At 40.9% G+C, this 26,311-nt stretch overlaps 3 protein-coding genes across 5 annotated transcripts in view; 1 reads left to right on the forward strand and 2 right to left on the reverse strand.

Moving 5' to 3' along the window:
• frmd3 (FERM domain containing 3) overlaps positions 1-12,547 on the reverse strand; it is a 77,145-nt gene extending 64,598 nt beyond the window's left edge. For both annotated transcript variants that reach the window (XM_034090694.2, XM_034090693.2), the window contains exon 1: positions 12,435-12,547. In XM_034090694.2, coding sequence (XP_033946585.2) covers positions 12,435-12,539 — 105 coding nt within the window. In that variant the 5' untranslated portion in view covers positions 12,540-12,547. The remainder of the gene's footprint in view (positions 1-12,434) is intronic.
• An 843-nt stretch (positions 12,548-13,390) lies between these two features.
• On the forward strand, positions 13,391-19,411 carry LOC117452204 (probable gluconokinase). Its single transcript, XM_034090695.2, has 6 exons — positions 13,391-13,645; positions 13,811-13,871; positions 14,432-14,462; positions 14,562-14,648; positions 16,961-17,004; positions 17,535-19,411. Exons 2-6 carry the CDS (start codon positions 13,834-13,836, stop codon positions 17,899-17,901), a joined length of 567 nt encoding a protein of 188 aa, XP_033946586.1. The 5' UTR covers positions 13,391-13,645; positions 13,811-13,833; the 3' UTR covers positions 17,902-19,411.
• A 704-nt stretch (positions 19,412-20,115) lies between these two features.
• Positions 20,116-26,037, reverse strand: LOC117453012 (ubiquilin-1-like). Of its 2 annotated transcripts, XM_034091850.1 has the most exons (11): positions 25,787-26,037; positions 25,556-25,698; positions 24,900-25,027; positions 24,516-24,760; positions 23,942-24,097; positions 23,501-23,651; positions 22,928-23,049; positions 22,027-22,110; positions 21,285-21,400; positions 20,983-21,082; positions 20,116-20,284 (listed from the first exon to the last, which is right to left on the reverse strand). In XM_034091850.1, the coding sequence occupies exons 1-11, from the start codon at positions 25,916-25,918 to the stop codon at positions 20,141-20,143; spliced, it is 1,521 nt and encodes a 506-aa protein (XP_033947741.1). In that variant the 5' UTR covers positions 25,919-26,037; the 3' UTR covers positions 20,116-20,140. The 2 variants fall into 2 exon arrangements, with proteins under 2 accessions (XP_033947741.1, XP_033947742.1); XM_034091851.2 differs by lacking the exon at positions 20,116-20,284 and having other exon boundaries at positions 21,051-21,131; positions 25,787-26,003.
• Positions 26,038-26,311: the final 274 nt, after the last annotated feature.

Consider the following 26,311-nt stretch of genomic DNA (forward strand, 5'->3'; position numbering starts at 1 on the left):
GCCTCACCCATCGGACCGTACCATCCAAAAGGGGTGGCATGTGCAGAGATGGTCAGCTCAGATAAGGACCGTAGTTATTCACAAAACACCCTTAGTGGAGAATGACAAACATCCTTTACTTACATTATATTTAATTACGGTATGAAAAGAAAACCCGTTATAAACTAACACGCCAAATGTACCTGATAACAAATCACCCCCGCCTCCAACCTGCTCCTTTAACCCCATCCAGAAGGATAAAAAGGACCCGCTGTTTCCCCGGGGACCCTTTACGATGACGGACCTTGTGACCGGAGACTAGTGATGGGAATTCCGATTCCCTTCGGGGACACGAATCTTTTGATTCAGTTCACTTGAAAGATTCGTTCACTGATTCGTTCACTGATTCGTTCACCGGTTCGCGAACGACATCTGGTGATTTGCACGTTCGCGAACGATTCGTCTTCACTACTGCCGAAGTCCGTACAAGAAGTTTGCTGGCGTAACATTTATGATATTAAAACACATTTTACACCTCACCTTGTTGCCCCATGAATTATGCTCTGGGAATAGGCTACATATTATTTAAGAAATATAATTGGCCATTGTTAAATCTCTCATAAATGTGTGCCTGACTATACGATGTATTACAGCAGGCTAGCACGTTATACTTTCAAACCCATGCATGGACTATGTGCTTAAATCCAAAAGCATTAAACTCCATTTGGGCGAGTTCAAAGTGAATACAAAAATATATCCTCTACATCGGTGACGATTTATTCATATTCTATAGTATGTACCCATCTATGTTTACCTTTAGCTAGCGGCTAAGCTAGTGGGACGCTACGGAGCCCAGATATCCGCCCTCTGAAGCTTTTAGGGCCGACAGGGAGAGGAGAATGTCCCGCTAACGCGGTGTGTGTGTTTCACATGAGCGGGACGCTATGGAGCTCAGGTATCCGCCGTCTGAAGCTTTTAGGGCCGACAGGGGGAGGAGAATACAACGCTGTGTGTATTTATCGCTAAGCTAGCTGGACGCTACGGTTCAGGTATCCGTCCTCTTTATTGCGGACAGGTTGAGGAGGATGTGTGTGTGTGTGTGTGTGTGTGTGTGTGTGTGTGTGTGTGTGTGTGTGTGTGTGTGTGTGTGTGTGTGTGTGTGTGTGTGTGTGTGTGTGTGTGTGTGTGTGTGTGTGTGTGTGTGTGTGTGTGTGTGTGTGTGTGTGTGTGTGTGTGTGTGTGTGTGTGTGTGTGTGTGTGTGTGTGTGTGTGTGTGTGTGTGTGTGTGTGTGTGTGTGTGTGTGTGTGTGTGTGTGTGTGTGTGTGTGTGTGTGTGTGTGTGTGTGTGTGTGTGTGTGTGTGTGTGTGTGTGTGTGTGTGTGTGTGTGTGTGTGTGTGTGTGTGTGTGTGTGTGTGTGTGTGTGTGTGTGTGTGTGTGTGTGTGTGTGTGTGTGTGTGTGTGTGTGTGTGTGTGTGTGTGTGTGTGTGTGTGTGTGTGTGTGTGTGTGTGTGGGAGCTCAGGCTCTGATTACAGTAGCTACACTGTAGGAAACAGTTCTGAACTGTTTCCGCCAGTTCTTTAAGTTCGTCGTTCGCGAACAGCGAACGAATCGTTTTGTGGGAGGAATCAGTTCATCTCGTTCACTTCAAAGATTCGTTCAAAAAGAACGAATCGTTCGCGAACGACCCATCACTACCGGAGACGGGAGAGCAAGCGGAGGTGAGTGTTATGATGACTGTTATAGGAGTAACCTGTACCATTAATGCACCTTATATCGTGACCTTTACACACTAAACATATTCCTTGCACATAATCTCAACCGCTGTCAATCTACACAAACCAACACTTTTGGCGCTCTTGCTATAACTCCCCTTTCTTTCCAGGTGGAGCCGAGAGCCCGACCAGCATCTGCCAGACGACATCACAATTTAATACAGTTGAATCATTTAATACACACTACATCAATAAACAGTATAACATGTGCAAATAGGCAATGTTTGACTGTACTGTGCAAATCCCCATATGCAAGATTACCCAGCCCGAAGCCGTGGCGAAGTTACCTTCGTCACATTGTCAGAGTCCCTCTAGTTGTCAACCTGAGATGAAATATTGTTGTTTACTTCTAACTGATTTCTCCTTAATGAAATGAGACCTCCACACCCGTCATGAAGTCCTGTGCATTGGTTGTGTTTGATAAACATTGCAATTTCTCAACGAGGCAACCTTTTAAATACATTTCCTGGTGAGTCTGAGTCATGCTCCATTACTCAGCAAACAATCTGGTTATGTGCAGTAATTGCAGTATATGTGGACAGAACTGCTACCAAAGATGCAAGATATTTCCTGTGAATGTCAGCCACTCAGAAATAGTTAAAATTCAATTTCAGGTCAATGCAACGAAAAATGAAAAACAATTCAATATAAATTAAGAACACTGACACAATACACAGGAGTTCATATATAGGCTAACCACAGAAACGCACTACACAGCGCACATTATCATATAAATATTTAATTAAACACCATCCCCAGTTGTTCTGCTATCTGTAGGCTACTGTAGTCTGCCACACACAAACTCGAGGGCATATTCACCATAAAGTAACCTACATAGAAACCATGTTAAAAATATGAAGGGGGATATCATTAATTTGAATGTTGGTTATTAAAAAACAGTTACTTATCTCAGTCATGCTCCGTTCATTGTTTTTACAGTTTGTTCACTGTTTTACTGTAACTGTAAAGGCAGGATTGATACCAAGTCTCGGCCAAACGTCAGCACTGTTTTGGCAATGTCTGCATGTGTGCATTTTCATTGTGCAATCAGTAATGTATTACTTGCAAAAACATTGTATTCAAGACTAATAAACAGTTAGGAGGACGCCCAATTTGACCTTTGTTACACCGCCACAGCAACACAGCATGTCCCTATTGGCTGGTTCAGGTTTACTGTTATATCACTGACACAAGTAAGCATTACATCAAGAGAGTGTCTCTGTGGGTGTAGCTGTGATGGTCCATGCTCGCCAGCCTGTGTGTGTGTGTGTTTATCTTTAGGATTTTAGCTGAACTGTGACAACAGTGTTACTAAGCTGTTAAATCTGGAAAACAAACAGACACACTTGGAGTGAGCAGAACAATAAAAGAAACAGGATGAAAACAGCCACGATGTGAGCTGTTACTTGCCAGATCATCAAACGACACCTTTCCTCTGTCTGGTCAATGCTTGTGGGTAGAAGAGTACTTATTGTAAGTCGCTTTGGATAAAAGCGTCAGCTAAATGCAATGTAATGTAATGTAAGAGAGACGAACTGACGCCAAGAAAGAAGACCAGACAGAGAGTGAACCAGAGCCAAACAGAGAGAAAAGAGAGAGTTGGCAAAGATAGAGCTATAAAAGATCAAATATAAAGCAAGACTGGAAGATTGACTAAGTCTGCCAGAGAGGACGAGATATAAAAAAGAGTCTTAGTCATGTCCAACAAGGGCTGAATACATATTTTATATATCCAAAGGCTGGGCATAAAAAATTAACCCGGTCATCCTGTCTCTACATGATCTCACCTAATGACGGCAAAGTGCTGCTCTCTCTGCCCCGCTTGAACACACAGACACATACACACACTTTAAATAGAGCCTCCATGTAGAGTGTATTCAGTTTAGCAGTAGCAAAGTGCACTTTGACGTGTATGTTCGAGTGTGTCTATCCGTCCTCCACACCACAACCTCCAGAGCCGGCCGAGTCCAGACGAAGACCAAGCGAAGAAAAAATAAAAACCATCAGCATATTGAGTATACAAACCCACATGGAGTTAATAATGTATCCACACATCTATTGCATATTCAAAACAACATCTGGTAAACCTACGGAAGTCAAATCAGTTTTGAAATACATCAGACTCATAATCTCACTTAACCCCATCTATAATATTGAAAATGTTAGTTCATGTCATACAAATTGATCATGAACATACAGTATTTCTCTAACTCTAGATACTTATACAACTGTCAAAAATGTGTATTCATCCAGATGGACAAAAGAGTCTTTGAGGATTATGGAAATACTTTTGAAATTGTGGAACGTCATTCAAAAACAGTTTGAGTTTTTCACAAATCACCAAGGATTTATCTTTCAGTAAAACAGATGCTAAGTAACTCCATTGCAATTATACGAAAGAAGAACAAACTGAGGATGGATCAAATTGAAAAAAGTGTTCCCCTTGTGAAAGGATGGAGGTTACCAATAAAATAAACAGACATTATATTTTCTGTTAAAATTAGCTATTACTATACAAGGTGTTATTCTCTTTTCTAAATGAGATGTTATATGCCATAGTATTGTTAGTTGTAGTCTAAAGCAGGTGAATGATCTGTTCTGATCATGTCTCTGTGGCTGTTACAAGGCAAGCACTAGGACCCTGGGTGCCCTGGCCCAGTTAAACACCGCTTGTTGTTTAATTAATATGCATGCCAGCTTAATTATGACTGGTCCTTATCGTCTCATTTCATGACACAGCATACCTAATTGGCTGAGCTAAAATGCTGTGAGGGGAAAGTGCGTTAAACTTCTGCAATGCCTGTGTGAACATACCACACACCCACATTTCTATCTGCACACACAGGAAGGGAGAAAAGGAGAGTAAGAAAAAAGGAATTGCCCCTCTTTACATCGACAATAACCAATTTCAAAGCAGTGAATGCCTTTAAGACAAATGCGACACAACTGTGTGGCTTTCATCTGTTGTCACTCTTCAGGGAAACAGGGATTCACTTAATACCAATTTGTTGTTTATTTACCAATTGAGTGAGTATGCACGTGTGACAACATTGTCCTCCCATTCTCGACAGTGACAACACTTCTGAAGCCAGTTTCTGTTTACCACCAAAAACTTTACCCCCAGGCAAACAGGATCGATTCAGAGGCTTGACCAGGATGCAACAGAGACAGATCAATGTGCAGGAAACAGGGGAGGGGAAAGCAATGCAGAGGATCAGTGTAGAGGATAAGGACTGAGTTTAAACCTCTTATTTTTCCAAGGGATTCAGAAACACATTTGTTTCTATATGTATTGTGTTTCTATGCACTCCTATTTTCCTTAAATACATTCATGGTTGGAAAAATCCAACATGACCATGACCATGCAATTGAAATATTCTAAATGTCTTGCCTATTTCATACATATTTCACAAACATTCGACCTGATGTATTGGTTATCTTTGGAAACGTTGGAACTCTTCTAGAAAATAAAATAAAGTTGTATGGGCTCCTTCAATGATGGCCTGCACAGCATGTGGTTGTAATGATAAATAAATTGGCTTTAAAATGATGTTTTTGACCATTAAATGATTAGACTGCTATGGAAAAAGGGAAAGCTGGGGTATTAATATCTTAAAACAGATTTTAAAAGTAAGTTATAGAGGCAGGACACAAATACAAATTATCCTCTGAAGCTACACCGACTTTAAGATTGGAAGAGAGAAGCGGCTGATCAAACACTTCCAGTCAGGCAGATGAATTATGGAAGTAATCCAATTTATATTAAGGAGAGAAACCTTTAGAACAAGATGCTTACGCTCAACACCACCATCCCTCTTTTGAATAGCCTCCTACCATCAAACCATTCCTCAGTAAATGTTTAGTAAATCCAGGCAGCCTTTGTTTTATCCCTGAGAGTAGGAATTGAGAGAGGCAGTGTGAAGAGACGGGAAATAATGTCGTATATCAGAGTGAAACCCTCGAAGCTCCAGTGTAGTATTGATCTCATGATGAGTTGCACAACAGACGATGCTGCGTTTAACCTCTTCTACCACTGACCTACAACAGTAATGGACTCTTGCCTGGAGCTACAGACTCAGCAATACTGACGCATGGCTCCATCGGGGACACTGCCGGTCTGTTAAATCCACAACTTTGGTTCTGGAATATCTGTGTTAAACGTACTGACTTCGGTGATCACCAGACTTTTCCTCCAGTACCAGCATTAGGTACATTTGCGGCAACTCCACTAGTATGGCCACAGACTTTTAGTATTGTTTAGAAAAACTTGAATATTCCATAACCCCTCCAAACTGATGGCTTTGCCAATTTAGTTTTTTCTAGTAAATGGAGTTATTCGTGCACCTTTTACTATCTTGTGTCTTTGATATGGTATGTACAAGTACATTATTATAAACTATGAATCACTTTCAAACTGCAACCTTCCTTTAAAGTGATCTTTAATCATCTCAGCAGGAATGGTTGATGTTTATTATCAGTGGTTTTCGTAGACACAGGATCAAATGTAAAGAGATCGTGTCAGTGTCAGGGCAAGAAGCACTGATCTACTGTCATTTACGGTTTCATATTATAAATGTTACAGTTTTAACCATTTACATATTAAACCTATAATCCTTCCAGTCCCTGTGAGCAGCACTCAGAACGCTCACTGTGACCTTGTCCCAGTGTGGAAAGAGAAACCATTTACCTTATCATCTCCTGCAATGCTGCAGAGATCACATACACACATATTCAAGCACAAAGGCATGCACAAATTAACACACATGATATAAAACACGTCATGTGCACCCGCAGTCATGGCTGGCCACACAGCAAGCTTAGAAGTGGAGCCATAAATCTTCGATATATGGAGCAGAACCAGTTTCTATTATAATGGATCTCCATCACTCACAGGAGGGCCGGAGAGAGAAAGTGTGATGATGGTGGCACGACTGTAACACTGCTGTTAGGAGTGTGTGCACTAGGTGGCTGCATTATAACAGATGTCTTATCTTTGCAGCACATTTTGTAGCAAATTAACAAACAATCCATGACAAAATAAAAGAGAGAATGTAGCTAAGAATGAGTATGAATCTTTTATAACATGTGTGTGTTTGTGACAAATTAAAGTGTTTTGTGTGTGTTGTGTGTGTGTGTGTGTGTGTGTGTGTGTGGTGTGTGTGTGTGTGTGTGTGTGTGTGTGTGTGTGTGTGTGTGTGTGTGTGTGTGTGTGTGTGTGTGTGTGTGTGTGTGTGTGTGTGTGTGGTGTGTGGTGTGTGTGTGTGTGTGTGTGTGTGTGTGTGTGTGGTGTGTGTGTGTGTGTGTGTGTGCGATCGGCTTACCCTCAGAGATAAACCCCACCAGTCCCTGATCTAGGACCTGCTATCTGAACCTATTCAAACACTTCCACTCCTTCCTCTGACGCTGGGGTGCTGCACTTTGATCAGATTAAGCTTTCAGAGTTATATTTGATTTATTTTTTGTTATTAATGATTACATTTTGATTAGACATCATTAGCTTCAGAAAGCACAAAGTTCACACAATTTGGAAATGAATAACTATTACAAACAAATAATGGCTACTGTAACCAATGCTTAAAACTTAAAGCAGATTCATTTCTGTTCTACCTTATGCAATATATTAGTTTGAAATCTTCTTTTACAAAACATTGCTTACTTGTAGAAATAATGGTCAAATAAGGGGAGTAAATGCCACACTATTAACTCACATAAATATTTTTGACAAATGCCCATGTGCTCTCCGCCTATATAAATCCATATGTGCATTACTTCAACACTAACCTGAACAACTAAGCCTAGATGTCCGATATGTGCATAGAATTATCTCCTTCTCAATGTGTGTCATCCAGCATGGTGACAGTGAGTAAGGAGCCTGTCCTTCGCAGGGATCATCTGGTGCTGAAGCGTCCTCGAGCAAGATATTGAATATCAATGAGCTCCGTGAGTGACCTCTGACCTCGTCTATGTGCTTAATTTTTCTGACAATGTCTATGTCTTTGTAGAATATTTCCACAAAAAATTATTGATGAACTCTTTCCTGTTTTCTACCAGCTGTCTTACTTTTTTTCCAAATCTGCTAGTCCCTTAAATCTGTCACATATTTTAATCTTATGAATCTGGTTTTCTGCAGCCACTCCACATCATTTCCTCTGGTCTTTCCTTCACCCTGTTGATTTGCTGCCATCATCCTATGAGCCCATGAAATGTGACCAAGCATGTCATCTTATGTTTTGTCTTATCTGCCATCTCTCTGCCTCTCACCCTCATCCATTTCTTTTGAAGTTTCCCTCCCTCCCTTTCCCTCCCTCCCTTCTACCCCGCCGTCTCATGTGTGTCTGCCTCCTCTCAGTAGCCAGCACAAGTCAGAAAAAGGATTATTTCTCTTTAGTCATCTTCGGAGGAGCATCAAAGAGGCACCGGCAAGCGGGATAAGAATAGAAAAAATTGATACTATTTATAACTTTTTTCAAAGAATGCCTACCGGCCAAAACAATAGTACTGCATCAGCAATGCTTACACCTCTGCACCTCTGTGTACACACACACACACACACACACACACACACACACACACACACACACACACACACACACACACACACACACACACACACACACACACACACACACACACACACACACACACACCTCCTTGACCGAGGAAAAGGTAGATGCAGTGAAAAACCATACGAGCCCCATGTGCTTCTTTAAATAGACTCTGATGTATTGATAAGGTGACTTCTACAAGAATAGAAACAGAGCAATCAACAGGATATATTTCAAGTTCAACTCATTCCAAGCTATTCCAGAGCCATGCAGTTATTTCTTGCTTAAGTACGGCAAGTTAATGTCGGTGATTGCAGAACTTTGGCCCAGTCGCTTCTTTTAAATATTTCATGGAAGTGAGCCATGGCTACCTCACCCTCCGAACACACACATATATATATGGACACACATACACACAGTCGTAGCGCATCGATGACAGTTGACTGATGTCGGCCTCATGAAGAACAGTGATCTCCCTTAATTATACATGATGTGTCACAGAGAAGGAGGAGGGAGGTAGGAGAGAGATAGAGAGGAGAGAGGGAGGGAGGGAGGAGATATAGATGAGAGTTGTAAAAATAGAAAAAGGTGAGAAAAGACGGTCAAAAGAGTAAATACAAAGCGGAGAGTGGAGCAGAGAATAAGTGGGGTGAAATACCGGGTGTAGAGGAAGGGAGGGACTAGAGGAGAAAGAGGAGAAGGAGAGTGAATGATGAAGAGGAGAGGAGCTGAAGGCAGAGGAGGTCACTGTGTATTGATCTAAACGTGTCTCCCCTGCAGCAGGTCTGACTTAACATTACCACTGAACATGAGAGCAGCAGGCTGGACACATTCAACCTGCGGGGCTGTAGACACACACACACACACACACACACACACACACACACACACACACACACACACACACACACACACACACACACCCTCTCCTACCTGCCTTCAATTCTGCTGTCTTAGAGTTGCAGTAAACAACTTAAAAATAATTATCTTCCACACTTGGCTGTCACAGAGTCCCAAGACCCAGAACTGGAAATATTTTTAGAACAGTGTATGCATACACTTTTTTTATTTACTGATAGAGAAATTACAACCAGCTACAAAAACAATAATTAATTGTCTACTGCCTTTAAAATAATCACACTTATTGTGTTTTTTCCAGATCTTTCAAAGTCTTAATTTCATCAGTATATCCATGTGGAACCAATCATTGTGCCCTATCAGGTCTGACTCCTTGAAGGACAGTTCAAAGAAGTTAGGGCAACAAAGATAAGGTAAATAAAACTACTTGTGATGCATTAGTTCAAAGCACACTTTAAAAACCCTTTTATCCCATTATTTTGTATGATGGCTCTAGCGTTGTGTTTGGCATCTCGTCCTGACCTACATATTCAGCACAATGCAGAGAAGCAGAAAAGACAAAATAAGAGATAACGCTGACAGAAAATTAGAGATGGAAGTCAGTGTAGAGTGGAAAGAGGAGAAGTGCTGTTGTTGAGCAGCAGAAGTGTGGCATGAGGAGCACAGGATGTCATGAAATATGTAGGAAGGAGCCGCTCAGCGCCGGAACACAAAGCCATTAAAGAAAGCCTGGAAAATGCAGTCAGCTAGAAATATAAATGTTCATTTCCTTATCGTGCAGTGACATACAGACACACACAGCTAAAAGCACATACACACTTGCACAATCTTGGACTCTTAGTGAAAAGCCACACTCTAATGTTCTCAGAAATGGACACAGAGTTTAACACACTTTAGTGCTCTTAAAGACACGAGCGTGCAGGTTTACATGCATGAGAGAACGTCACAACACAAAGAACCACAAGCTCCCTACGCCTGCTTCCCCCTCAGTGCACATGGTGTTCTGTAAATCATTGATTGGGTGGGAGATCAGTGAGACAGTTAGTTTGACATGCAGCGAGTGTTTTCTGTGTTTCAGGGTCGGACAACAGCTGGAAACTTCTTCTGAAGGCAGCTTCACTCACTGCGCTCTCAACTCTGTAAACTCACTGGATGTCAACAAGCTGGTGCTACTTTTGAGGAATTGGTGCAATGCTGGAGGTAGTAGAACAGCAGCTGTAATATAACAGATATAGCTGTTTAGCTTTGTACATGTTTGTATGGACTGTCCTTCATTAAAAACCTGTATTCTCTATAAATATGCATCATAATTCGGCAGATTCACAGCATTTTACTTGGGCTCTCTGGCAGCAGCCTAAGCCTGTGGGGGAGCTGAGACCACTAGGATCTCATTTGTTAGTTAAACTTTATTTAACTTTGGCAGCCGAAAAATGTTTCAATGTTAGATGAAGGAGAAAGGAGAAATGCAAGTTTTTGGCCGAACTTCAGTTTTATCGTGGTTGTTTGTGCATCAGTTCTTTGTTAGTTTAGGTTCATCTATAAGTCTTCATGTTTGGTCACAAAGACTGATTGACAGTCATTGCTACTTGATAGGTAGGAAGGTAGGAAAATTATCTGAAATCAAGCCACATTTTGATTCAAAAATATGATTCTTCCAACAGTTCAGAGCTCCAGTACTTGGAAGGTAACAACCAAAATGTTACCTTAAACTAATAAAGGAGGAAAGAAAACACCACACCTCTTCGGCTCAAATTCTGATCCTGCTGACTGTAAACTTTTAACAGATGGCAAATCATGACATTGTAAAGTAAATAGACACACCTTCATTCTTCTGCTCAATATATATCTTCATTAATGTTCTAATAACATGTTAGTACAGTAAGTGTACATGCAAATATTTCACAAAGGCCTCATTTAACCCTTGTGTTGTGTTCGAAAGCTGTTACCGCGCATGGTGTTCGCGGGTCAATTTTGACCCATGATTTATTTCAGTCCAAAACACCCACAAAAAAATACTATCATCCAATATTGTTTTAACTACATCATAACTAACTTATTATGCATTCATAGCCATAAAATCCTGTTGTAATTGTATTGTATGGCCCCAAAAGACATTACACCACATATTGTGCATGTGTGTGTTCAGGTTCAAGTGTTAGCGTACATATTCTTTGAGAAAGGTGGAGTTCCCGTGGGGGGAGGGGGGCCAGAGGGATGGGAGACCAGGTGCATGTTGCGAACAAATATTGTTACAGTGGATAAAGGGGGTGGGGTGTCTAAAGTTAAAGATTCATCTTGATTGGGCCAAATTTGACCCGAGTCAACAATTCTGCTGGGTCTTCCCAGACCGAAACACCAAATTATACACTTTTTTTTTTAGAGACCCTCAGACTTGTCTAAAATGTTCAGTTTTGTATTGTTTATATAGCTGTTGTGGAGGATATCATGAAGCCTTGTTCCGATAAAAAAAACTAGAGCGTAGTTATTATATAATTTTAGCTTGAAACGGGTCACGGGAGACTCGAACACAACATTGGGTTAATGGGTCGATAACTGAGACGGATTATGAACAGAATTATTTTTGGGTCTTGAGATTACTCTGTATTAAATGGACTGTGCAACCTCTCATTTCAAAATAAATGATAGATTCTAAATTGTTTATAAATCCTTGGCTTTAGTTTGACAATGCAGCTTCTCATCAGCTGAGTGCTATACTGGTGACAGGGCCATTGATGATGGCTGGGTGGAAACAACATGAGCCTATAGGCAGACAATAGACATAAAAACAGATCAGTAAGCACAACTGTCTCTGCACACACTTTCTATGTGCGTGCTGAGGATTCAATCAATAACAACAGCCCTGTCTGCCCTCATCATCACTATCATCACCACACCACACCACACCACACCCAACAGCTCCATAATTTCCTCGGCTATGAATTAAACTTAGTTTTAACTTCACTCAATGCGGCTAACATGTTGCTTGGGCCCAACACATCACTATAGGGTAGGGCTTTTTTCCTCTTTGCTCCATATCTCATATGTGCAGTGGGCTATGGAACAAAAAGCATGCATCCTTCCTTTTCAGTGCATGACAGCAGCATGGGAAGTAGAAATGGTAATGGCAGTGTACAAATGCAATACAATAAGAGGGATAATGAACAATATAGGGTTGTTAAATCGATAGTACTTTAATTCACCCGTATATGTTATCTGCTGCGTCCACGTTGATATTTGCAATAACCACAGATGGACAATACATGAGCGTTTGGTTCTACCTGGATGCTGCAGGAGATCTCGGAGTCGTCCAGGAGCCGGATCGTGCAGAGGACCCTCTGGTCCAAGGAGCGGATGCTTGGGCTGCGAAACCGGAGCATTTTCATCCTTCTGTCGGATCGTTTCAGCTCCTTCATGTCAGCGGTTCCACAAACAGAACAGATACGCACACGCGGGGTAGGGGGTACTCGTGCATACACACTCATACATGCATACGCCTTGCAGTCAGGTCTTGTCCCCCCTTGTGACGCCCTTGGGAATGAATGAGATGGTAGAGATGGTTGGATGGGTTAGAGAATGGATGTTACAGAGCGGGAGAGAGGAGGGCTTGCATCCTGTCTGCACACTGCTGGATCTACAGGAGGGAGGATATCTTTCCCCCTTCCTTCTCCTCGCTCTCTTCCTCCCCTTCTCTCTCTCTCTGGCTTGCTCACCCTCACCTTTCTCTCTTTCTAATTTTCATCAAAAAACAACACACAGTCACGACCCACGTGTATCATAAGTAACTGCCAGGTGCCTGGTAAAGTATATCACCTGCCCTGTTGCAATTTTGTATTCACTGGGACTTGATGTAATAGTTCACCCCCGTTTTAAGGGTGATTTAAACAAGCATGGGGTGATTTTACATAAGGGCCTAACGGTAAAATATGTATGCTGTAATAATTGCACTGCCCTTAACGGGTGCCTCATCATATCTACAGTGGTACAGACTTAATGCCTACATTACCTGTGATATTTTGAGAAATACATATTATCCCATTAAATTATATAATAAGATGATTTAACCTGTGATCAAAATCACAAACAGCTGTGGTCAACATTGTATCTGTGAAATTACATGTTATATATTCATCTAATAATGATTTAAAAGATATTTTAGCTGCTACGTAATCTGCCCCTTTAAATGCAAACGTTGCCAGCGTGCGTGTGACGTCATCACGTACTTCAGCAAAACAAGCCTGCAGCCGTAGTGGAGGCTTGGAGGATATTTGATCACCTCTTTTACATAAGAATACTGATTAAGCAGACACACCACAAGGAACCTGTGAGTTTTTTTGCTTCAAGTGAGTGAGTTTCCTTCGCTAAACCACAGTATAAGCTATTGCTGTTTTAAGAAGTTTACTTATCAGAGCCAGTGAAATATGCTTAGTGGTGGACTACACCTTTCCAAGGGTCCTAACATCTCCGGAAGCCACGAAAGTTGTTTATTGCAGTAGGTTAAATCCTTTATATATACAGTCTATGGTTAAATCACGTGAGCACATATCTTATAGACACATGGTTTTCTATGGTTTAAACATACATAACGGAAGATGTGTAGACCATGCAGAGCTTGCAGTCTTCGGCAGCAGTTCTTAAGGGATTTTTCTGCCTTTAGGTGTCTTAAGGTCTACAGACAGGATGATCTTCATCATAATGGGAGTCTCAGGCTGCGGGAAGTATGTATTCTGTCCGTTTCTTTTTTCTAGGAGAGCATCTCACATAAGGAGCACATTAAATACAGTTAACTAACATATTACATGTATTGAGTTAAATGTGGGTTAAATATGTTTAAATTCTTTAGAATACTATATAGCATATCAGATTCCACTTAGTGATAAATTGTTGGTGGTTTATCAACTATTAATGTCCCATTACATGATTAACTACAGTCCACATATGTTTCAAGGATGCTGAAGAAAATAGTAAGCTGACTCCATCACAGTAATGTAAGGGGTGCAATCTAACACCAAAATACAATAGTGGAGCTATACTCCAAGTACTAATTATTTAATTGTCCAATTTCTTTCGCCATTGATTAATTAATAATTGTGTCTGTATTATATCAGCAAATAGTAACAGATGATCATCACAGTTTCCTATACACCCAAAGCAATGGCTTCTAACTGCTTGTTTTGTCTGCAAAAAAACGAAAACCTCTAATTGGCCTACTCTAATATAAGGCTTTTTTGCATTGTATCAACTATTTATTTTATGTCGCCTTTTTTCTTTTTTACAGAAGTGCCTTAGGGGCCTTCCTATCGGAAAAGGTAATTAGATCCATATGTTATCATAAACACACCTTTGTGTTTTCTGCAAACACTATGACATAATAACAGTGCATTCATGTATGTGCATATACCAATCAGCTGGGCTGGCCTCTGCATGAAGGGGATAGATTAAATACAAAGGGGAAAATTGAGAAGATGGATAGAAGTGAAAAACTTAAAGAACAGGTGTGTGTGTGTGTGGTGTGTTGTGTGTGTGTGTGTGTGTGTGTGGTTTGTGTGTGTGTGTGGTGTGTGTGTGTGTGTGGGTGTGTGTGGTGTGTGTGTGCTGTGTGTGTGTGTGTGTGGTGTGTGTGTGTGTGTGTGGTGTGTGTGTGTGTGTGTGTGGTGTGTGCTGTGTGTGTGTGTGTGTGTGTGTGTGTGTGTGTGTGTGTGTGTGTGTGTGTGTGTGTGTGTGTGTGTGTGTGTGTTGTGTGTGTGGTGTCCTTTTTTTCCTGTTTATGGTGACTCTCAAAATAAAGGTAGACCTCTAAACAATTGCCTGGCTACCTGCCAAAGTTGAGTTTACGAACTAACAGGCATCACGAGCCCTGCAAATATTTGACAGCAGTTTGTTGGTAGCAGTGTGTCTGGTGGCTCATGATAACCTCCCACTCAGACATTTGCTTTGAACTCTGGGAAGGATTGCCCCGGGATCTGTTCTGTCCAGTTCTTTGGCATGTTTTTAAAAAGTACTCAAAACTGGGCAGTTTGAGAATAAATACAAATTTGAGATTACTGCCTGGCTGTAGCTAAAATGTGTCTTTCATGCCAGGATAAGAGTTGGCAGGTTGAGGTTTGGCCAAACCAAACAGGACATTTCCTGTCACCCGAGTTCAGCTCTTCATATTAAAGGCACGGCAGTGTATGATATAAAAATTTGACTCTGGATCAGTTGTTATCAAATTAGCACTGATTCTATTTCTGATTTCTGTTTGATCAAAGATGTGTTTGTGTTGCCATGCCTGTCTGCCCCATTAGTTATTTTATTTCGTAAAACTAAAGTCTATTAAACAGAAAATATTGGCAGTGAGTTCTGACTTTGAATAATAAGATCCAATATAAACATCACTGACTGCAACTGTGATCACACTTTGATTGAAAAATAAACGTTTTACATATGCGAGTGTTGTCTTTCTATAGGAGCCATGTCTGTACTTAGTTCAAAACTATTTTGGTGAATTTATGAACCCATTTTCCCTATGATGACAGGCTTTACCATTACATACTCTGGTCACACTGTGTCTGTGTTGCTTCGTGATACATGGCTTGCCTATCTAAAGGGCAATGATTTACCTGCTCAGTAGCGTTAAAGGGTGAAGCCTGTATCATGTTCATGCTGGTGACCACAAAAAAATCCACGATTTAAAAAAAAAATGCAGTGTTTTGTTTTCCTCTCTGGGGAACCTGAACACCTGGGAACCCTGAATTAAAGTAATTAATACGATATATTTATTTCCTTCCTATAAGCAGCTTTACAATGTAAATGTATCAAATGACAATATTCACGAGAATAATCCCAGGTCCGAAGTTTTTTTAGCAAAATAAAAAGCTACATAAACCCACTGCTACACTACCTTCTCAGCACACAGAAAAACAATTCTCATTAAAGGTCACATGTCATGGCCATTTCCACTGATTATAATTCCATTGTTGTGGTCTACTAGAATAGATTTATACTGTGCAATTTTCCAAACTCACATTGGTTTCGCATACAGCATCTCTGTAAAGTATGTGTATTAACTCTCTCCACTAAACGGCTCGTTGCAGCTCAGCCCCCCCCTCCCTGTGAGCACAGTGTGCTCTGATTGGTCGGGACGTTGTGAATCGCGCTAAGCTCCGTGGAGGTGTGATTTCCTTGTTTAGCGATACACAGCGAAACACAGCCAAACTCACCCTGAGCACACACAAAGTCACAGCCGAAGTAAAAACAATAAGTGTGGCTTGATATTGAGTAAGAAAAAGGTTGATAAACGCTGTGAGAATGGGTCTGCAGAGAGAACTTCGCCGCGATCCCAACTGTCTGTTATCAGCCTGCAGCCAGGGAGGAGAAATCAGCAGAGCTGCATGCACTGAGTGTGTGAGGAAGTCCGTGGATTGGTCAATTTGGACCAATCAGCGGGGGCTTAACGTAACGGCTCCGCGGACGTAACGTAACGGCTCCACGGATTGGTCCATTTCGTTCCGTTTTACTCCCTACATGGTGTACTTTGAGGGTTTTGACTGCAGACCGTTTAAATGCATAAAAACCTTCATAACACACAAGGGGACGGGTAATAACCGGAAAAGCATGACATGTCACCTTTAACATGTTGATGCATTGAGCAACGAAAGAGTCAGATATTTCTATGTGTGAATACTGAACTTACATTTGTATGGTGGCCAAAAACATGAATCCAAATGCATGTTGTTCCGCAACGGCTTGATGGGTAAAAAAATAGAAAAAAAAATATTGATCAAAGAGATTAAAAACATTGCTTAAAAAAGATTTGTCCCTTCAGGATAGATTACCCTGGCTACTCAAACTACATGAAGTCATTGAGAGGTAAGAACAAACAAACCTTCCATACTCACAGACCATTTGCACATGGACACATTTTTCACTGAAAACACAAAACATCTTTTTTATGACATAAATGGGTTTAAAGAGTGAGAGTGATCTAAAGAGTAGCGAGGTAAGGATATGCAGGCTCGAAATATTGTAAAAAAAGATCAAAACTATCAAAGATGGTTTTGAAAATCGAAGTGAAGACCAGAACATGGGGAGAGTCAGTTTGGAAGAGTAAAAAACAGATTAACTAAGTGTGAGGCGAGAGAAGAGGTGGGGAGGGCTGGAAAGTATGCCATCTCTCTTAAGACCTCTGCGGCAACATCAAAGGCTTCCCTGCTCTTCCACACATTTATCAGCTTATCCTTGTGTCGCCACTTTTCTCTCTTCACCTCCATTTTCCCGTTAGTTGTTTTTGACCAAGGTTCACTTTTAGTTCATTTTCCACATTGGCCAAACATCATTACAGTGTACAAGTCAGCAGTTGTTCCTAATTCCTTCCTTCACAATATGCATTTGTGTCTCAGAGAGAGGAGCTCCGGCTCTGATGCCCTGGTGGCGTGCTCCGCCCTGAAGCGTCTGTACAGACAGATCCTGCTCCACGGCTCCAAAGCCTTCCCTTCCTCCGGTCCAGACCAAGATGGCCTGCCTGCCTCCTCTCCTGATGTCTGTTTTCTCTTTCTTTATGGAGACTACAATCTCATTCAGCAGAGGATGGTGGTCCGGAGGGGACATTACATGAAAGCAGATCTGCTGCGTTCACAGTTTGATGTTTTAGAGCCTCCGTTGGATAAAGAGAACATGTTGCCACTGGACATCAGGAGGAGCATCACAGACATGGCCATGGAGGTGGAGAAGCACATAGTCAGCCTCAAGTCGTCACCAAGGCCTTAAACACAGACCATATCTAGGTCATACCGAGTGAAGTGGGGGGCGAGTTTTGGTTTTCATCTACTCATTACTGCTTCAGTACAGAATGATCCTGTGGTGCTAAAAACGTTTTAAAACACAGCCACAGTGCCATTCCAGTATATCCCTGCTATATTTTGATATTAAAGGGTTTGAATCGGACCATTTTTTGGGGTGAAAAATGATCTTCCAATAGTGTGCCAAAAAAGAAAAAGGCCAGTCGTGGATATGAACTACAGTATTTTGAACTCAAGAGCAGAACTGTGAAAGTATTGTAAATATTTGCACTGTAAAGACACACTGCTTCAGCCATTTTGTTGTGAAAAATGGAGAGACTTCACTTCAATAAAACATGTAACATGCTTTTCTGGAGTTTGGAACTTGGCATTAGTTGCAGGCGATTCCAGATCATGTTTTTATTTGATTTCATCCGTCACACCACCTTTCATGCACTGACATCGCCTGCCAAATGCACCAAACAATCTTAAAGTACAATCTTCACACCAAATTCGACAAAGTACAACAGTAAAATGGATTCAGAATTAAACATGAACTGCTACTCACTGTAAGGAGCTCCTCTGACCACAGGTTGAAACCACACTAAAGGTCAGATCAGGTCAAGGCTTCACGATCCCCGTTTCCTGATCCATAAAATCATCTTCAAGGACACTCATACACACACATGACCCCTCACACACTCCCCCCAACACACACCTCAACTCAGCACTTGGGCTGTTTTTGTGGAGTGACTCATCTGCAAACCTCAACTCGAATATTTTAGGAGCTTCTAATCCAGAAAACCCCTTTGGCTACTCTCGTATCTCACACATGCAGACGAAAGGGTGCACACACACACACACACACACACACACACACACACACACACACACACACACACACACACACACACACACACACACACACACACACACACACACACACACACACACACACATACATCACAGGAGATTAAAACCCCCTCAGTCTGGCAGCAACAGACAAACACACATAGGTTGTCAAGTGGATCACATACACACATATCTGATGTCAGAGTACGTGTTGTGTATTAGTCCACCCCGTGTCAGAGTAAGGACACAAAAGCAGGGATGAAAACAGAGCAACACACCCTATTACGCACTAAAAATCGTTTTTTCTTCATTTGTTATTAGTTTATATCAATATATTTGCAAAAACATAGTTTGAGGTGAACATGGAGACACATATTTCAGTCTCATAATTTACACTTAATCTAAATACATTTGTTAGATATGAAATATTTGTGCACAATACCAGCTGGTCAAATGAAAACAGTTGATATTATTGAAGAGGTTAAGTGTAACTGCTCCCCTCTAGTGTTTGTAGTATAAAAGTACAACAGTAGATTTTAGATGTGCAGAGATTAGCATGGCCATGGGGTTTCATGGTGGGATTATCTCTCAAATGTAGCGAAGGTGGATTATATGTATAAAATTATTTATTAGATAACTGTTCTTATCAATAAAAAGATGGGAAACCAGTTTGTGTTTTGAGTCGTGTTTTTATTCATCGCTACACCAAGACAGGGTACAACATGTGTTTTCAGTTAAATGTGCACATTTGGCTGCTTTTGTCCATTTCATACAATTGCAAATGGAATTATGGGAGTCTTCTTTAAGGCGTAACCTCAGTCTCTGGGAAGTTCAGATACTTTTCCCTGTTTTCATCTTAGAAGAAAAACAAATCCACGTATTCATTCTTACTGAAAGTGAATGATCGAAACAAACAACTGGTAAATTAAATGAAGTGCTAATCCCTTTTCAAATCGATTATTTGAGAAAAAAAGGGTTAAATAAACCCATTGTAATAGGTACATTACTGTACAGGACTGTAATGCTAGGACTGAATATAATGCAGACAGAGGTTAGTTATGGAAGTTAAGGAATGCATATAAGTGTGTCTTAAAAGTGTGGAAATACAAATGTGTCTTGCATGTTTTTGTAAAGCACTTTGTAATCGTTGATAGAGATATTTTGTTTTGAGCGTAGGTGCTTACAGTACATTATAGTGTGTGTGTGTGTGTGTGTGTGTGTGTGTGTGTGTGTGTGTGTGTGTGTGTGTGTGTGTGTGTGTGTGTGTGTGTGTGTGTGTGTGTGTGTGTGTGTGTGTGTGTGTGTGTGTGTGTGTGTGTGTGTGTGTGTGTGTGTGTGTGTGTGTGTGTGTGTGTGTGTGTGTGTGTGTGTGTGTGTCAGAGACTGAGGAGTTGTTGTATTGCAGTGCAGAGGTCTCCTCCGGTGCTGATGAGGATCTGCAGGTTTGCCTCTCTGTCTCCGAAGCCCATTGAGCTCAGATGCTCCAGCTCGTCCTGGAACTCAGCGTCCTCAACGTGGACCTGAGAGGACACGGCATTTTTAACAAAGTTTAATGTGCGTGTCTGTTGAATTGTTTACTCTTTAAAAATAAGTACTACAAACAGCAGCTCCTGGCCTCAGGCTTGAACAACAACAATGCAACCTCTTTATGAATTGTTAGAACAAGCACTGTACAACAAATTCAAGCTCATACCACTTTTGCAATTAAAAAAAAAAAAAAAAAAAGTTATTGAGCTTTTAAAGTGTTTTTTGCCAGTATCTGTGTACTTTATAAAGCTACTAATTGATTAAGCTCCACAAACCCTTACAACCCATGTTCCAACTGCTTATGGTAAAAAAAAGACAAACAAATGCATCAACAAGGGGGAACAGTTACATAAAACTTTGCTCAAACTGCTTTTTCCAATAATAGTGAAGAATTACAGAATAATGCATTCCCTTAAAATAAAAACTGTTAGCTTTTTGTTAAATCAATCCGAGCAATCGATGATAAATCCAAATGGTTTATTCTATAGGCAAAAGATGTGGCGCCACAAACTGAAGCCCAAGTGTTATGGGAGCTTTGGTCTCTTTGGGTTGAAGGGTATTCATCTTTAACAACACTGGACATTTTTTCCCCATTGACTTTCACAGCAAACTTGATCATAATAACCCAGCCTCTTGTCTTGAGTGTTTGCGTAAGTACTTTTGTTAACGATAAAGTTGTAAGGACAGATACCCCATTATCGGTGTTAGCCAGCGCCTGTAGCATCTGTTGCACAAACTGCTGCTGCTGCTGCTCTGTCACCACGGCAACCCGAGGACCACTTTCAGATTGGCTGTTGAGGACAGAGTCAGGTGCTAGCTCAGGTGCAGCATCAACACCGGCTATGCAAGACAGACATGTGGTGGTAAAACATTTTTTACAATTCCTTGAATGTGCCATGCATAAAAGTAATTATTTTTTACGCAGTAACTTAATCATTTTGTGAATCATCTTGAGATTAAGTTTCATTGTGTGCATTTCATATTTAAACTCACGTAGGTATCAGAGCAGGAACCTCTGTAGCCAGAGTCTGTAGGCCCTGCTGAATGTGGAGCAGGGCCTCCATGGCTCTGGGGTTCAACATGGCTGACAGCAGTTCTGGACTCTGCATCTACAAATTGAGCACTGATCATTAAAGCTGGAGTGCAGAACATTTGCAGAACATGTGCCTCCCCCCTCTGGCAGAGAGAGTAATAACCGCATGGGAGAGAGCAAAGGGAAGGAGCAGCAGCTGGCATTGTGGCAGAAGCTACCTTTTTAGTAGGGATACTCCAGATAAAAAAATAAACTTGCAGTTCAGAGCACTGATTAATGTAAAATATCATGGGGCACTGACCCAATAAAAAGAAGTGTGTTTATTTTGTCCAATGTAATTATAATAGCGTGTATGGACTTGGAGTCATACACGATATACACAGTGATATGATATGGAAACTAATAGCATTTACATTTGACCATTTCCATAAAAAGATAACACTGGATCCAGAGTGAATGTCAGACGAATATCAAAACTACAACACACTTCCGGGTGTTCCATCAAGTCCATTAAAGACAGACTGCTAGTGTGGCTAAAAGATACACAAGCCAATTATTACAAAACAAACATCTGTTTTGTGTTTATCTGTTTAGGAAATAAAAACAGTTGATCACACACAATACATTTTTCCCAATGTTGAGCAATCCTTTTTGTTTTAAACTAGTTGCAAGACTTGAGTGTTTAAAAGTGAGGAGAGTAACCTGTTGCAGGAAGAGAGGGATCTGCTGTCTCATCTGCTGCTGCAGCTGAGGACTTCCTGAGAACAAAGGGTGGCTCAGCAGCATCTGAAACAGAATGGAAATGAGAGCTTTAAAGAAGGTGTAGGATTTATGTGGAGAGATGGGGATATAACAAGAAATGGGATGGGGAGGATTCTATCTTTCCCCCCAGTTCTGAATTGCAGACCATGTGATTTACTGTTTTGCAATGTATATGCTCATAAATAACAAAAAGGATTCTATGCAGTTGTCAAGTAAACATAGGCATCTTTTTTTAACTGCGTTCCCTGTGATATATGTTTATGTGTTTTCATCAGTGATGTAACGTAACTAAGTAGATGTACTCAAGTACTGTACTGATATAACATTTTGTGAGACTTTTACTTTACTTTATGTTTTGCTAATTTGTACTTTTACTCCACTACAATCCAGAGTTTAATCGTGTACTTTTACTCCACTGCATAATTTTAGTACCTTTAGCTTCTTTGCCAATTAAGTTTAATGATGTGAAATATAAACAACACTTAAGTAAGATTTTAGTTACACCTGGACTGGAGTAAAATTCACAAACTAACCTGCAGCATACAAAGTGATTAAAACTAGCTGCACCTTTACCAGCTTTAATAACACTTTAATGCATCAATATTTATAATCAAAACATATCATTGATGGTATTCTGAAATGAGCTAATTTGCATAATGAGTACTTACAGTTTTGGTACTTTAAGTTTATTTTGATGCTTATACTTTTGTACTTTTACTTGAGTAACATTTTGAATGCAGGACTTTTACTTGTCACAGAGTATTCCTACTCTCTGGTAATTACAATCTGAGTACTTTTGTGACCTCTGGTTTTCATCCACCCATACATGGTGTAGCATCACCTGTGCAGCGAGGTCTGGGTTCTGGCCGAGGCAGTGGAGGAGGCTGCTGACATACGGCCCAGACAGCAGGCTCTCCATCAGCCCGGGGCTGGCTGTGATCTCCTGTAGCAGAGACTGCATGCCTGAGGGGAGAGCAGGAGGACATATTTTAGGGCTCACCATTTAAAAATGTTTTGAATATTTTTACTGAAAAACCTAATTACAAATATAATGTTGGCCAATCTGTACCAAACCAATATGTTTTCTTAACTCTGTAGAACAATATATGTAGGCTAAGAACTTTTGGCCTTTAAAATAATCTTGCGCCTCCTGCGATTTGAAAATGCCATATTGCAAACGTGCAAAGTATACATGAATAATTATAGTTATCACACCAAATAATACTGTGGTAATGTTGGCCTGTTTCTTGGTTTGTTTCGGAGGAAATGGCAGTGAGTAACAACAACTTTAAAATAACTTGAAATACAACAAGGGACAGAAAGCTGAGAAAATAAAAAAAGTACATGTTTGCCAGATGATATTCTACTTTTTACGCCAGTTTAGTTGAACTGTGATAGATGTGTATGTCTGTGCCTGCAGTGAGGGGGCTCTGAGGGTTCGGATCAGCTCTCAGTTCTCCGAGAGGATCTGAACAGTCACTGGAGACGGGTGGAGTCTTGTTTCTTTCTCCTTCATTTGGCTGTTTTTCCCCAGATGATGTTGTCCCCACTCGGGATGCTGCTATCTGGATCCGAGAAGAGTGCATTTAAGTATATGTTTATTTGGACAATATAAATATATAACAACAATAACATAACAAATAATGTAAAGGGCAGAAAACACATTTGGTTTATTTGAAGCTTCCATTTAAATAAGGAGTTCTCTTTAATAATGTGACATTTTAAATAGACGAGTGTACTGAAAACTATATGACTACATAATAGTCATTGAGTATAGAAGAGACATCACAAAAAGATTTGTTTTGTCATTATCTAAACAGATAGTTAAAAAGAAACATCATTTCCAAACCTTTACCTGTGATAATCTTTTTGTGTCAGTCTTCTGATTGCCACCAGAATCCCTATTGGTGTTTTCAGGGTTTTCCTGCTTTGGCTGCACATTTCCTAATGCTTTGTCTTCATCATGCATCACATCCTCGATCATGTCAGGGTTCCTGATGAGCTCCAGCACCTGGAAAGGGAGGCAAGAGATAGAACATCTTGACCATGTAGGTGGAAGAAATGAGTTGCAGTTCTAGGAAATAATACCCCTTTTCGCATGTTAACTAAATCAAATCACACAACTCACTCATAATCCTAAAGGATATTTAAAGAGACAGGTCACATTTATATATATATATTTTTTTTTATTGAGTCAGGCACAATGAGTTTACATTTATACAGTCAATATATATATATATATATTTGTTCCCCTTTCCCCCCCTCCCGGTCCTAGCTAGTAAATTAAATAACTAACTAAATAAAATAGATACATGTATACGTAAAAATAAAGTAATGTAGAAGATAATATTAAAAGAAAATGTTTAACACATTTATATTTTATTTATTATGTATTTACACCATGTAGCCTTTGATGTTTTAATACCCACCCGTGTGATAACATCTGCATTGTTAAGCATATCTCCAACCTCTGGGTTTGTCTGCACGAGCTGGTGAATTTGGGGATTTGACAGAATTAGCTGTCTGGTTAGTTGAGGGCTGGAGGTGGAGAGGGTGGTCTGTACGAAGGGGCTGCCCAGGACACGGTGCAGCATCTCCGGGTCCACCTGGCGCTGGAGTGAAGAAAAGAAGCCAGGCCCGCTGTTTGTTTGGCCAAAATTGTCAAGACCTTCCACTATGGAAACAAGATCAGGTGCATGTAAATGAACTGGACAGCAGAGCATGACTGGACCCCCCTGCCCAAGCAGCAATATAACCATTGATGAAGAGAACATTCAAAACAAAGCATAATAGGGTGGTTGTGCTGTCATTACCCAGACAAAGGGGCGAGGTGGGAGACGGCGTGATACTGTCAGGGTCCGGATGAAGAGCGGCTGTGAGCCCCGACTGGACAATTTCTGAAGTTGGATCACAGTTGTGTGCAGCAGACGAAAGCTGAGGCCTGAGAAAGAAGGACTGAATTTGAATCTACACTAAATGTTGAGTCTCACACTGATACATAGCTTTCCCAGTATATAGAACAGAAGCCGATCTTTAAAGTATGGCATCCATTTTTTTTTTTTTTTGTGGCTATATATGTCAGTTCACGCTTACAAGCATGCCAGTCTTCTCTTAAGGAACTAGGACACTGACTTGATTTCTAACTTGTTTTTCACAAGGCATCAAGGTGCAATTCTATATTTAGATGTGCTTACTTTTCTACCATAAAGTGACACTGTATATGTACTGGCTTTCTGTATGTTTAATCAGGTTCACTAACACTGACATTCCTAGTGCACAAGAGTGACATGTTTTTTTTTTAGGGATAAACCTGTAACACTAACCATCCACCTTGACAGGGTGCATGCCGAATTCTACACAAAGCTTATCATGGGCAAATACAGAATGTACAATACAGATAATTTACATCCCAAGTGCGTTGGTCTGTGTCTGTTGAGCAAACATCATATCGGCCGGTGTGTTTGAATACCTTTGGATCATGCAGAGGCTCACACACCCATCTCGTGCCCTAAGATGACTCAGGAGTTCTGACTCCCTGAGCACGCGACCAAAGTGGATGAGCACCAGCTGCTCTGCCGGGACCCCCACACCCTCTGCCAGAGACGATTTCAGCTGCACACAAATACAAACACACCCCAAAACAGACTATCAGCCGAAGGCATGTCAAGCCAGTTTACGCAGGTGCGTTTGGCCTCCTGACCTGTGTGACGGTGCAGTCTCCTCTCATGGTGCACTCTCTGCTCTCCGCTGGACCTTTGACGCTGATGTGGATCGTTTCAGAGATCTGACGATCATCCTGTGCTCTCGATTGATCTCTCTCCGAACCTGACATTTCAGTCCTGATCGCGCTGAGAGGAGGAAGAGGATCTGAACTGAGGAGGATGAGGAGCGGACCTGAGGAGGAAGAGGATTGCACAGTCCCGGGTCGGAGGGGCGTGTGTCCCGATGACTCAGAAGAAAGTTGTGCCAGCTTTGACCTGACTGCGCAGGGTGGTGAAGATTAAAATCTACCCAAAGATACAAATCCTACACCTTTTTTAAATGTCAGTTCATGTTATGTAGGTATTTACAAGGGCAGTCTGGTTAAATTATGTATGACTAATAGTTATGTAACCAGTGTCAACTTAAAGATATAGTACACCACAAATCCAGTATTAATCATTCTTAAAATTGAAGATTATATTAATATTTAAATGTCCATTCCCCATTGAAGACGACATCTTTT

Source organism: Pseudochaenichthys georgianus, chromosome 9 (genome assembly GCF_902827115.2).
Source record: "Pseudochaenichthys georgianus chromosome 9, fPseGeo1.2, whole genome shotgun sequence".
Taxonomy (NCBI): domain Eukaryota; kingdom Metazoa; phylum Chordata; class Actinopteri; order Perciformes; family Channichthyidae; genus Pseudochaenichthys; species Pseudochaenichthys georgianus.